General features: G+C 37.8%; 1 protein-coding gene across 2 annotated transcripts in view; it reads left to right on the plus strand.

The window, feature by feature from the left end:
- The first annotated feature begins 3,854 nt into the window (after positions 1-3,854).
- Positions 3,855-14,279, plus strand: part of TENM1 (teneurin transmembrane protein 1) — a 232,556-nt gene continuing 222,131 nt past the window's right edge. For both annotated transcript variants that reach the window (XM_031554696.2, XM_085230595.1), the window contains exon 1: positions 3,855-4,089. In XM_031554696.2, the coding sequence (XP_031410556.2) occupies positions 3,873-4,089 (217 nt within the window). In that variant the 5' untranslated portion in view covers positions 3,855-3,872. The remainder of the gene's footprint in view (positions 4,090-14,279) is intronic.

A 14,279-nucleotide genomic window follows, 5' to 3' on the forward strand; every position in this document is an offset into this window, starting at 1 on the left:
CCACGACATATTTCCCTGAATCATGGATGTGCATCATCCACCAGCATTAGGGACTGATCTTCTGTGCTTGAACTGCTGTGCTCACAGGCATCAGGTGACTGGCATCCAAAAGAAAGCATTGGGGATGTGTGTGATTTTGCAGTCAGTAGCAATTCTCCAAGTAAAGTGCAGGGCACATGCTGGCCAAGAATTGGGTATCACAGTTGAGCAGCTGATATAATGTCTGTTTTTCAGTTCACTGTCAGTCTTACAATCTTGTCAGTCTGCAGCAACCTGACTTATGTTACAGCTTTATTCTATAATGGTTTCTCTCTGAAACTGTGGATAAAAAGGAAAACATTCTGAATTATTTTGCTAACTAAAATTAAATTATACTTTGAGTAATTTTAATTGAAGACTATTAAATATGGAAATGAAACAACCCTCTTCTGTCTATCATAGCATGTAAATGTATGGAGAAATATAATTCACCTACAGGTTAAAACCACGCATCCTCTGGGGAGTGTGTTAAACCCGTGGTGTGTTCCTGACAGCTGCATTTTGCATATGCATCTCTGATTTACTATGTAGTCCACTCTAAGGCAGGAATTGTGCAATGTGTCAATTTCAGGATCTTATATGCAGAGAAATACTGGCCACAAGATATTCAGTGATTCACACGTTGTTATGCCATCTTCCAGCATCTTCTAATGTGCTCCAATTTTATAATCCACTAAAAATGTTCACGTGAATTTAGGTTACTTTTGGATTTGTTTGTTTTGCAAATTCTTTGCAGTCTTTCATCAGGGATAACTTCAATTATTCTTTCTTGGTTGTTGCATGACTTTTTTTTTCCTTCCAGAGGAAAGTTTTAGCTGCCTCCATCTTCTGTTCAGCAAAACTGAACAGAATTTCCATATACGTTCATATTGTGATTTTATGTGCCATCTAGGAACTGGTTTGTTTCTAGTATACGGCTGTTCAGCTGTTGTAACTGATAGCTTTCTCAGTGTGTTCAACTGTTCTGTAAAATGTAGAACTTAAAAGGATGAAAGAACTTTCTTTGCTTTTGATACTTAAACAAATATTTGAGGGGGATGGTTTTGATGGTCTGCACAAGGTCATAAGATTGTTTCCCTTTGTTGTTTCTTTTTTTTCTCCTCAGTATTGCATTTTTCAAAGATTTAAATCCTGTGTTTGGTTTTGGTTTCCCATTTGTTTTTTACAGTTTTGTATTTCAGAATAGATTTTCATAATAACAATGCTATCATTTTGCCTTCAGCTACTCAGAGATGCAGTTTCTGCATAGTCATTCGTTTTCAGAAATCAGATGTCTGAAGATGTAATAAGCAAATGCTAACTTTCAAATAAAGGTGTATGTCGAAGACAAAGTAATGTATGAGAGAATTGAGCAAATGTGCATTTGATGGTTGTAATTGATAGAAAAACTCACTGAGACTGAAAAAAGGAATTACTCAAGGCCGTCTTTTGCATTCATGTTGCAAACAATGAATATTGCTTGCTTATATTTTAGCACTGTAACTGCAATTACGTTTTAATTCTATGTACTTTGGATCTCAGGACCCAAAATTTTTCAAAGTACTTAGTTCATGAGTCCAATCTGAGGATTGGATGTAATGATCAGCTAAGGCCAAAAAAGGTCTCAGTGCTTCATGTCGTTACTCTTATATGCTTACGGAAGACTTTCTTCAGCTCCATTATCCATATCCTAACATCTCTAAATAACACTGGATTTCCTGATAGCTAGCTGGATATACTACTTAGCACTGAGGACCTAACGGAATTGGTGGTGGATAGTCAGCATGGAAATATTTGTATGAAATGAGCACCCTGATAGGATTTTTCACAAAGTACTATTAAATTAATGTGATCTCTGTGGCATTGCTGTATTTGAGCACAGGGTTTTTATGCAGTAAAACTCATACAGTGTGCTTTGTTACAAATCACATATTGATAAGGATGTGCGTACACCTCTTCACAGGCCTTCTTGTAGGCCACGGCTGTACTGACATTGTAGTGTTTCAGCATGTTGGAACCCCATCTAAGCAGAATATGAACGTGGGTAGTTGATGTAAGAGGGTTTTGGTGTAAGTGGCGTGTGAAAATTCTTTCTAAATGTGCACAATATGTATTTTAAAAGTTGCATAAAAAATGTATTACAAACATCAACCTGTATATGTGTTAATCCCTGTGTTAATTCCATAACTTCATAACTTAATTTGATGGTTTCCCCTCAAATAGAGCTTTGTGAGGCTTGGGGAATGTGCAAAATAGTGTTTGATTGGGAATTTAAATTAGCTGTATGTTCTTCTAGAAATCCAGTTGCAAACTGTGTGTGATATCTATTTTAGAGTTTGGTTGAGTAGTATATGCATTTCAGTGCCTACATGAAAACGTTATTTATGTAATTATATATTAGATATAGCATATTGATATATCTTTATAAAGTTTATGTTTTGTTAAATAATTAAAACTTATAATGACAGAACGCTAATGAGAGGATGGAAAAAGTGCTCAGCGAGAAGGAGAGCATTAAGACACTTGTACAAAGGTCACTTAGAGGAACTGTAAGCTTTTATGAGACTTTATTATTTTGCTGACAAGGTCAGCTGGATATTGATCAGTTGGGTGTTTTGTTTAGTTACTTGAAGGCCAGTTATTTTACAGAAACTTGTGTCAACATCCAGGCAATATTCTTTAAACTCCTGACTTACTCCAGCATTTTGGTTGTTGTTTATTACATTGTCTTTTTCCTAACAAAATATGAAAGAAAGTCAGGTATTCGATTGCTGGTATTTAAATTCAAGTTATCATAACACGCCATCATTTGCTAAATTTAAGTGAATTTAAGTAACTTTTGCTGTGAAAAAGTGTGAAGAAGTGGTCTCAACTTTATTGTGTGTTCCTGCCTCATAAAACGACTTAGTGTTGAAAAAGTTTATGATGTTGGGTTTTTTTGTCCTTTATCTTGCAAATGATTTATCACCTGCTTTCATATAGCCTGGCTTTATGGCACATTCATGCTCCAGGTGAAAATAAAAGAAAACCAAGCACAGCCCTTGGCACCTTTCAGTCAGCCAGGGTTAGACCTGCCCCCAGTTGCAACACTTGCACTGTGAAAGGCTGCACTGCAGCCTGCACACGTGGGTCAGGCCTCAGCACCCTGCAGGTGGAGGTGTGACCCTGCAGGCCTGCAGGAGATGTCAGGGGGCCCCAGAGGATGGGGAACGTGGTTGGGATACTTGTGTAAGTAGGTTGTGAGTTTTAATTGTTCCTAAGTCATTCGAGCACTCAAGCTGCATAGAGTGGCTGTGGAGTCTCCATCTCTGGAGGAGTTCAAAACCCACGGAGATGTTTTCCTGTGCAGCCTGCTCTGGGGGGGTTGGTCTGGATGATCTCTGGAGGTCCTTTCCAACCCCAGGAATTCTGTGTAATTCTATTTACAAGAAAATACTTCAGAACAATGAACTTTCTGGTTTCTTTGTATTTTAAAATAAATTAAGATTTTATTTTCACTTGGAATATATGTACATGAATATTTCTTTAGAGAAAGAGTAACAGTTTCAAGAACGGGTAACAGATTCTGTGCATAAGGGTATGTTTATTGCTTGGCATGGTGGGTTAGTACTTAATGTTATTTTAATGACATTTTTTTAAAGTAAAACACCAAAATAAGACATATTTTCTCCTGAATCACAATGATTCAAATACAATTTAATTGGTTTATATTGACTGAAAATAAGACCGGGCTTTTGAGAGTTAATATGATGTCTGAATGGGATTATTGTTTGTGTTCTTTTTATTTTCCAGAACTCTTTCCTTAAGGAATTCTGGTTGCTTATTTTCATGATTTTGAGCCTATTCAGCCAGAGATGGAGCAGATGGATTGCAAACCCTACCAGCCACTGTCAAAAGTGAAACATGAAGTGGATCTAACTTACACAAGTTCTTCAGATGAAAGTGAAGATGGCAGAAAGCAAAGGCAGTCTTATGACTCAAGAGAAACACTCAACGAATATAGTCAAGAGCTAAGACTGAACTACAACAGTCAAAGCAAAAAAAGAAAAAATATTGACCAACCCACACAAGGTAAATTGTTTATTTTCTCTTCTAATTACAAAAATTACTTTTTGATTATTCACTGTGAAATAATATGATGTTAGCAGGCAAGCAGCCATTTTGTTTACAAAGGCATGTAGCAATAAGTTGCTTTTTCTGCTTTTTTTTTGAATATGTTATTATATCATAAATATGGGAAATCACTTTTAGAAGTATTATTCTAATAGTATAAACTTAGTGACATTCTGGAGTACATCACATGATTCACAAAATTTTTCATAGCAGTGGCTGGTCTTCTCAGTAACGTTGAGTGGGTAACAATTTACTGTGTTTTACATGTGTTGTGTGGATTTTGGTAGAAAATCAGCTTGATTTTGTGGGTTGTCTCTGCATATGTCTACAATGAATTCAAATGCTACCATACTCTTAACAATATTTGTAATTTTTAAAGTCTATTTAAACATTACAGATAATTATCAGATGGGTTAGTTGTTTTTGTTTTTGTTTTTTTTTCTTGGAGGTTTGAATGTGAGAGGGTTTTTTTGGCCTTTTGCTTGATATGGACAGAAGTCTAGGAGAAATATTTGAGAACTTATGATGCTGCAGCCGAGGTTAGGAAAAGATACTCACTGGATGCAGATAAAGGATGACAATTGAGACTAAAGTGGAAAAAAATGTGCTGTACTGCAGCATTCCCAAATGGACTGCTTCTCCTGGTAACCTGCGTGCTGAATTTAATGCACTTCATACAGACTAGTGGCTTATCTCTTGCCTTTAGTTCCATCACAAATTTAGGCAGGGTGGTGGGGAAAGAAGAGCATTTTTAGGAACTGGAGTACTTATCAGAAGTAGAGGGGCCTCTGCCCTCAAAGCAGAAGAAAAGGTCTCTGTGAGCAGTCCCCTTCCTGCTCTTCAAGGAAGCGGTTAAATCGTGTGCCCACTATTTGTCAGATAAAAAATTCTGTACTCACTTTAAGGAAAAATAAAACAACCTTCCACCCCTCACTCAGCAAAAGCTTTCCCTAGTTCTTCTAGGTATTAAAATAATTTTCATTTTTTGACAAGAAAATCACGAATATGCTTTTGAAGATGGAAAAAAATGTCTCCTCTGTGATGTGTAAATTAATGCAAAAATTAGAATAGCTGCGCTACATAGTTCATATAGTCTTCTAACTTTTACTACAGATAAGTCGCTTTCATACGGCTGGTGTTGTCTGAAAAAGTGCCTGCAATTCATGGGAGAATAATTAGCTAGCTGCCAGAGATAGCCTCTATGCATATACGTTTTCTCTCCAGTACTGCGGAAGAAAAAGTCACAAATACAAATCTTAAGAGTACTATAGAAAACTTCACCACCACATTTGACTCATGATAAATGATTTGTTCTCGCACTCTTGTTAGGAGAGTTTGGCTAATGAAGATATGTCTATCATGCTGAGGCTGGAGATAATGTAAATGTATGTGTAGACCTCTTTAAAGCAGCTACCTCATTTGTGAAAATTTGAGCACTGAAAGCATAGCCTCTGCGTTGCTAGGCCTTTGAAGATCTCCTTGAGTTTACTGCTGTGGGGGCCCGTGTTAGCTGTAGTGTTGGTGGCCTAGACAAAAGCATGAAGTAATCACTCAGCTGTAGGCATAGGGAAGCAGTCTGTGTCATGTAGATTTATTCTTTCAGAACAGTGTGTCTGAAAGCAGTCATGTTAATAATTTTGGAGAAAGTCAAATTAGTGTGCATTTCTGCAAGAAGGTGTCAGAACTTACCTCACATATTCAGAACTGATATGTTAGGAATCAAATTGATGCTTTAGCATGCCAGCAGGTATTTTACACTCATGTTGTAAAATGATTTTATTGGAAATACATGCCAGAAGATTTTTCCAGGCAAATTAATTTTTAGGAGGTACGGTATGAATTTGCAGGTCTTCTATTTTAAAACCTATGTATTTTTTCTTCTTAGAAGCTATGCAGATTTGTATTGCTTCAAACTGCAGTATGAGGTTCAATGTTCATGTTTGCAGCCAAGTGGTAGTTCGTCAGTAGGGAAGCACCTGAATGATTGCTTACCTTGGGGCAGCTCAACTGATTGAGTTCAAAATTCAGACAAGAGTAAAAAAAAGGTTGTAAAGCTGAGTGTAAATATTTAGACTTCAGCCAGAGTTTGATTTGACTGCAGTACTATTGTACTGTTTCCAAAAGGGCATCCAGACTTCATGATGTGGGTGCTCTGAGTTTTAGAGTCCTTGTTGAATGTTGGTATTTGTTCAGTCGGGTCTAGAAAAACAGCAGATTCCATTTTTAACTGTGAATTTGTCATGAATCCATTAGACTGTGCATAGAATGCGTTCTTTTCTGAAATTCCTTCTCAAAATCTTTCACAAAGTTTTTCTCATGTTTGGCACATCTTTGGAATTTAAAAAACAAAACAAAAAAAGACCCATAGTGCCCCTTTTCAGAAGGGGTTGTTCGCTGGGGAAAAAGCTGTAGTGTGCGATTGCTTCAGATTGTTACTGACTGAAGTATTACTTAAGACTGAAAAAAAAAATCTAAATTTTAAAACTAAAGAGATATCCATGGTTACATACCCAGATATTCTTTTCTAGCCACTAGCTACGATTGAAATAGTACCCAGTAGGTGATGAACTAATGGATTGCAAAATGAGGGTAAAATCCATTAACTTCATGCATGAAAGGTGTGAGAATAGTTGAGAAAACAGGCACATAGTAACAGTCGTGAATAAAGTGATAATGATGAAGGGTGAGACAGCAGTCAAATGTGAATTCTAATGATTGAATGTGAGAAGAACATCATTTCAGAATAAAATAAAATATTAGTACAGAGGAGCCTATAACAATAACAAATATAGACATATATGTTTGTATTGATCTTATTTTGTGGAAAGAATCATTTAGAAGTGTATGGAAACTGGAAGAATTTCTGTCTCCATTAATGTACATAAGAACATTGTATATGTGAATCATATCTTAGAATATTGATATATCAGCAATTTCTTTAAGTTTTATTTTTGTTTTTTCTATATGGGTAGTTTGACAATTTAATTATTACTTTCAGTATCCTTGATTTATTTCTGTGAAAAGTTTTGAAATCTGAGAATATGTAAATTGATGTAGATATATATATGTGTAGATATATATATATATATGTTTGCAAATACCATGGAGGAGAGCTAATGTCACTCCAGTCTTCGAAAAGAGCAAAAAGGAAGATCCAGGTAATTACAGGCCAGTCAGCCTCACCTCTGTCCCTGGAAAGGTGATGGAACAGCTTGTCCTGGATGCCATCTCCAGACAACTGAAAGAAAAGGAGGTTATCGGGAGTAGACAGCATGGGTTCACCAGGGGGGAGGTCATGCTTAACCAATCTGGTAGCCTTCTATGATGTTGTCACTGGCTAGGTGGATGGGAGGAGAGCAATGGCTGTAGTCTACCCTGATTTCAGCAAGGCATTTGATACTGTCTCCCCTGACATCCTTATAACAAAGTTGAGGAAGTGTGGGATAGATGAGTGGACAGTGAGGTGGGTTGAGAACTGGCTGACTGGCAGAGCACAGAAGGTCGTCATTGGCGGTGCAGAGTCCGGTTGGAGACCTGTAACTAGCAGTGTTCCTCAGGGGTCGGTGCTGGGTCTGGTCTTGTTCAACATCTTCATCAATGACCTTGATGAGGGGATAGTGGCCACCCTCAGCAAGTTTGCTGATGATACGAAGTTGGGAGGATTGACTGACACGTCTGAAGGCTGCGCTGCCATTCAGCGAGACCTGGACAGACCGGAGAGCTGGGCAGTAAGAAACCAGATGAGGTTTAACAAAAACAAGTGTAGAGTCTTGAATCTAGGGAGGAATAATTGCATGCACTGGTACATTGGGTTTTACCAGTTGGGGGTTGACCTGCTGGAGAGGAGCTCTGCGGAGAGGGACCTGGGTGTCCTGGTGGACAGCAGGTTGGCCATGAGCCAGCAGTGTGCCCTCGTGGCCAAAAAGACCAATGGCATTCTGGGGCGCATTAAAAAGAGTGTGGCCAGCAGGTCGTGGGAGGTGATCCTGCCCCTCTACTGTGCCCTGGTAAGGCCTCATTTGGAGTACCGTGTCCAGTTTTGGACTCCACAGTACAAAAAAGACAGGGATCTCTTGGAAAGAGTCCAGCGGAGGGCCACAAAGATGGTGAAGGGCCTGGAGCATCTCCCCTATGAAGAATGGCTGAGTGAACTGGGTCCCCTCTCAGTCTTTTTTTCTCAGACCCAGTTCACTTAGCCTTTCTTCATAGAGGAGATGCTGGCAAGGCCAGACTCTTTTCAGCAGTGTGTAGAGACAGGACAAGGGGGAATGGCCAGAAACTGCAGCACAGGAAGTTCCGCACAAATGTGCGTAAGAACTTCTTTACGAGGAGGGTGACGGAGCACTGGAACAGGCTGCCCAGGGAGGTTGTGGAGTGTCCTTCTCTGGAGATATTCAAGACCTGCCTGGACACCTACACCGACCTGGTGTAGGGAACCTGCTTTGGCAGGGGGGTTGGACTCGATGATCTCTAGAGGTCCCTTTCAACCCGTACGATTCTGTGATTCTATGATCCTGTGAATATAGTCAGTCTGTATAAACTGTAACTTTGCACGTCTCAAAATATTTTCAGAAGTCTCAGTTATATCCTACAGTATTCAATAGCACTGCTAATACTTTTGCAAACATCTTCTTATGTCAAAATATTATTTGAAAACTCATGTGATATTGGAAATGATAATTTTTTGGTTTTTCACATTGAAAACAACACCCGGATGCAAAGTACTTAACTTTCTGTTATTCTTGTATTCCTTGCATTTCCTGAAATTTTCTCTCAAATCTTATTCTTCAAAGAGGACCAATTTCTTGGTCAATTTTCCCAAGTTTAATAGACGGGAATATGAGAGAAAATCTACAGTAAATATGGATTTAATCTCTTGAGAGACTGTCATTTAAGTAACAATTTCTAGATTGTCTTCCTGACATCTAGTACTTATGTCCCTTTTGGAGAGCACAGTGCAAGATCAGTTGCAGTTCTGGAGTTATTTGTTTCAAAATCTTGTAGTTATCTGACAATTTAGATTTAACAAATGATATCACAATGTTGTAAACTCAGCTATGGTTTTCTCACCTAACAACTCATTGCAAACAGATTAAAAAAAAAATCTCATGTCAGTGTCATTCACTCCTGAAAAGTCAATGCTAGTTGTATGATGAGTGCATCTTAAAATGCTTTTTTTTTTTTTTTAATCACTGGAATGCTCAAACTCCTGTCTATCTGAAGATATGTAAATCTACAATATCTCATCCTGGCAAGAAGATGTTATGAATTCCTGCCAGACCCGATATCATATAGCTTGTGCATATTGGCAAACATAGTAAATTAATTCTTGGAAGAATTGGTAAACACAGTGTTTTGTACTTGGAAGAGCTGGGGTAGAATTGGCAGAAGCCATCAGAAATGTTTTCTTGCTGGGAAAATCATCGATGGACCTGGCTATGCAGAAATAAGGTCTCACAAATGTACCATACGTGTTCTCATTTCTAGTTTATTTGTGGCATGTTTACATCATTAAAACTCTGTTTTCCTCCACAGCTTTCTCTGTTTCCACCAAAGTAAATATGAAGGAAGTTGTATTCCACAAATATTGTCCCTACAGAAAAAGCTTTATTGCTTTTTAGGCTAAGTATAGATTTGTAGAAAACACTAGTTGAAAGGAATGAATCCCTGATAGGATAAGCATCTGGGATTGAATCATTGGCATGGTGAAGTGTATTGATCATTAACAAAATAAGCATACGGTGGTACATTTCTGGTTAGGCAAACGTATATTTCCTGGCAAGACAGATATATTGAACTACATTATAAGTGAGGCAAACTGGAATTATTCCTGAAAGGAAGATACAGCAAAACTTTTCTGATAAACGCATGGGAAAAAAAAAATCAGCATTACTACTAATCCAAAAAACAAGATTTTAGAGTGCTCCACAAAAAAGTTGTCATTTTCTGCTTTTAGCCATATAAGTAGGCCTAGAGCTAGAGACTAATAAATGTTTTAGAGAAGATGTATAAGATTGTCTTAAGGAATAAGAGGTAAATAGATTTGGTTTTTGTTCCAACATCTTCCTTCAACAAACTCCATTGTTTTAGCTCACTGCTGTTTCCATCATATTCTCATTCTTATACTTCTTAGCATTGCAGCTCTGATGTAGACATGTGGACAACAGACGTATTCTGATGCTCAATAGCACTTTCTCTGGAAAAGAAGAAATGCATGTGTAGTGCAGGAACTGGGGGGAACTTTATGTTTCAGCAAATATAAATTTACCAGGAAGGAAGATTTAAACACATGCAATTCTTAACTTCATCTGACCAGTCAAAAACATTTTTATTTATTATTAGAGACATAAATATAAGGTATACTGAGGAATAGTAGGAAATGGTTTTGTCAGGAAACTGTCACGGTGTTTTTTTTGTCATCTGTGAAACAGCAAAAGCTTTTTATATAATAACTGTATTATTTTCTGATTTAAGAATTAAGCAAATCCATTTGGCCTAACAGATCTGTATTGCACTTGTAGTGGAGTGATGGAGAATCAAATTTGGGCTGCAAATACCATGTCCTCTTTGTTTCAGTTACTTCATTATATAATAACATATAAGGATAAAGAAGCAAAATTTTATCAGCTTTTTTTTTTCCCTTCTTGGAAACATTAGAATAATACTCAAGCATAGTGTAAGTTAAAGATCATGGGAGCCTTTCTAGTGGAGATGAATGCCAACAGAATGGCTGTGAAGTTCATCATTTCTAATAGAGATTTAGAACTGATGATTATTTGACAGTTGTATCTACAGCTTGTGTAATTTTGCATAATTTGTTAAAAACAGGAATGCTGTCTCTTATCCGTGTGAATGTAGGACTTACGTGCTTTGAAACTTCCAGCAGTTTATGAAGGGAAAATGTTTTATCGAGGGGCATCTCTGAGCACTGACTGCTATTCAGTGGTCAAGTATTGTCAGTGCTAAGCTGATGTTCAGTGCAGTGTGATAGAGCAGTTCGGTATAGCTCTTGGCAGCATTATTTTTGGCATAAATACTATCAAAATAAAGAGTAATAAAAGTGATTAATATGTAGGCAAGACACAGTAACAGGTGTTGATTTTTTTTTTTTAAAGTTTGTATGTGGAGAGGAGAATGGGTCGTTTTGAAAAAGAAAGGAACATTGTATGGTGAAAAGTTTTCCTTTTGAAGAACAATTTCTATGCGTGCTTTCAGAAGTGAGGTACTCTTTGGATTGTTGTTTAATTCTGTTCCCCATATTTTCTTTATTATGAAGATTGTGGACTTAATGAAGAGGGTTTTGTTTTTGTTTTTTGAACCTTTAAGATGCATAATTTGTTTAGAGCTGTTTATCAAGTTATCTGGGAAGTGACTGCAGTATTGTGGAATAGAGCGCTACAGAGATTTGGAAGATAGGAAGAGGCTGATTACAAAGGAAACCAATTATTTTTGTTAGTATTTTCCTTGAAACCCCATAGCTTAAGGAAAAAAATATAAAATGTTTTCTTTGATAATACATATTTTGGTAAAATATAACTAATTATTAAATAGGGCTTGTATCAAAAATGTTGATATACACTGTATCATCAGATTCAGTTCTCACCTGTTTGTAAATGCTAAATATTTAACTTTTAGACTTTTTATGTTGTGTACAACATTATTTCGCCAATTTTAGAAGATCTTTGGTGAACTTTATTTTAGTGTTACGTACCTGTATGTTTTAGAGCAAAAATGTGAAACATAGCCCAGATACGATGCCTGTGGGAAGAGGCACACACAGTCTGTACCTCAGTGCCCTTGTTCAGCTGTTAGCAGAGTGTGGTTTAAAGCTCCTTCAGGTTTCTGGGCCATATACTAATGAACAGAAGCAATAGCTAATAAGCTCCAGCTTGTGCTGCTGTGTTATGCCATCTGGTCTGAATGTTTATGAGCTTCACATTGTTCTAAAAAGATTCCGTATGAGGCCGTATAAAAGAATCCATACTCTTAAAGTTTTAGTGTGTTGCCTCCTGCTGCATTCTCTCACAGAAATGCAGATTCCTGTTGTGCTGTGCTGTGTTTGTTTGGCTCGTTGTGGTCTAATGGTGATGATGTTACTGTCTCCCAGAGAAAAATAGTGTGATGAGCTCTTCTCTGCAGCTTCCTGTACTGCAGCCTTCTCTTCTGCATGGGGAGTATCAGCAGACTCCAAGGAAGGAAAAAGATGCACTTAGTTTCAGGCCTCCTTGGGACAGTCTTTCTTGATTTGCCAAGTAATTGGAAATTTCTCTCTTTGGAATAACTGCGGTGAGAGAACTGGATTTTGAGGCTTCATTTAAACCTCACAGAGGGAATACTTTTCCTTTCCCTCATCAGATCAAAGTACACAAGTAAACTGAACGTACAAAGAGATTTTTCCCACAAGAATGGAGTGGGTGCTTTCTTATGGTATCACAAATACATTACAGAACCTTGTAGCCTGCTGCCACCATTTCAGTAGTGCTGCTTCCAACCTTACAGTGTTTACCATCTTAGTGCCTTGTATTATCAAAAATAGTTTCGTTCTCATAAGTAATCTTTTTGATTTTAAAAGTGAATATCTGACAAGGGGGAAAACTGAGAAAAAAAACTACTGAGAAAGGAAATAAATGAGAGAAGGATCACAGCACGTTTCCAGTCCCCTGCTAACAAATCTAATCTAAGGAATAAAAAAAGCACTCTCCAAACATTACACAAGCTTAACAATGCATTTGTCAGTGTACAGATACAGTAGACAACCCTAATTTCCATTCTCTTCTTTGAATTACCAGTTTTCCATGGTGTAAAATGCCTGAAGTCATAGAAATAAAAATCATGAGGAAAGAGTAGCTGTAAAAAACACTAAACAATCTTTACAGGAACTTGTACCCTGTGCTACTAGTATATCTACAGTAGAGACTGTGTAACCCTTCCAACTGAAGATATTCCATGATTATCTATCCAAAAAGGCCAACCATATCCAGGTGAAGGGAGGGGGTTATCCTGCACTGCTTTGGCTGGTGCAGCCTCCCCTTGAGCGCTGTGTGCAGTTGGGCACCATTGTGTAAAAAGGACATTAAACTATTAAAGAGCATGCAAAGAAGGGCTACAAGGATAGTGAAGAGTCTGGAGAGAAAGACATTTAAGGAGCATCTGAGGCCCCTGGGTCCAGAGCAGAGGAGCTGAGAGGAAGGCCTCATGGCTGCTGCAGCTCCTCACAGGGAGCAGAGAGCAGGACTGAGTTCTGTGACAGGAACAGGGCCCGAGGGAACAGCATGGAGCTGTGTCAGGGGAGGGTCAGATTGGGAATTAAGAAAAGGTTCTTCATGGGGCATGGAACAGATTCCCAGAGCAGTGGTCACAACAAGAAGCTAATCGCATTTGAGGAGCATTTGGAACAATGTTCTCAGACATAGGGTTTGAATTTTGGGTGGTCCTCAGTGAAGCCAGAAGTTAAACGCGATGATTCTTGTGAGTCCCTTTCAACTCAGGATATATTGTGATACTGTAATTCTTATATATTGTACATTCTGGCTTGGGTTTGTGCTTGTTAGAACCTGAAATAATACCAAATTATCTTCAAAATGCTCTCGTTGTATGAATAGAGTCTCTTTGTATAACACTTAAAAGCGTTCAAGGTTTGGCATAGGTCAAAACAGGGATATGAATGAATACAGAGAATGTCTAAGCAAATATTACAGAAATTCATATCGAGCGAAGAGCCTCTGCACTTGTTCTGCAAGGCATTTTGCTCTACACACTCTTGCTGTGTCTTTTACGTCACTCTTGAAATGAAGAGTCATCTTAATTTCTGGAATGAGAAATCTGATTATCTTCGTTTATAGAGCAGGTGCTGAAACAAAATAACATTTCTTCCTAGGGTTTCTCAATTACGTATCTGTCAGAAGATTTTGTACTTCGTGAAATAAAGAACTGTCGAGAAGTAGCTCAGTGATTCCATAACATTTCTGGTTAATCAGAAGAGTGGATATCTACTAACTTACAATTTTAATTAGTTTTTGTTTTTAGAATTAGACTCAAATGCTTCACATAAATAAGTTTACTTGTATGAAATAAACTGTGGATTTGATTTAAAATCTAGGGTTCTCCTTTCAAAGCCACACTTCCATTGGAAGCTGCTCAAAAATCAG

The sequence above is a fragment of the Meleagris gallopavo genome, chromosome 9 (genome assembly GCF_905368555.1).
Source record: "Meleagris gallopavo chromosome 9, MGAL_WU_HG_1.1, whole genome shotgun sequence".
In the NCBI taxonomy this organism is placed as follows: domain Eukaryota; kingdom Metazoa; phylum Chordata; class Aves; order Galliformes; family Phasianidae; genus Meleagris; species Meleagris gallopavo.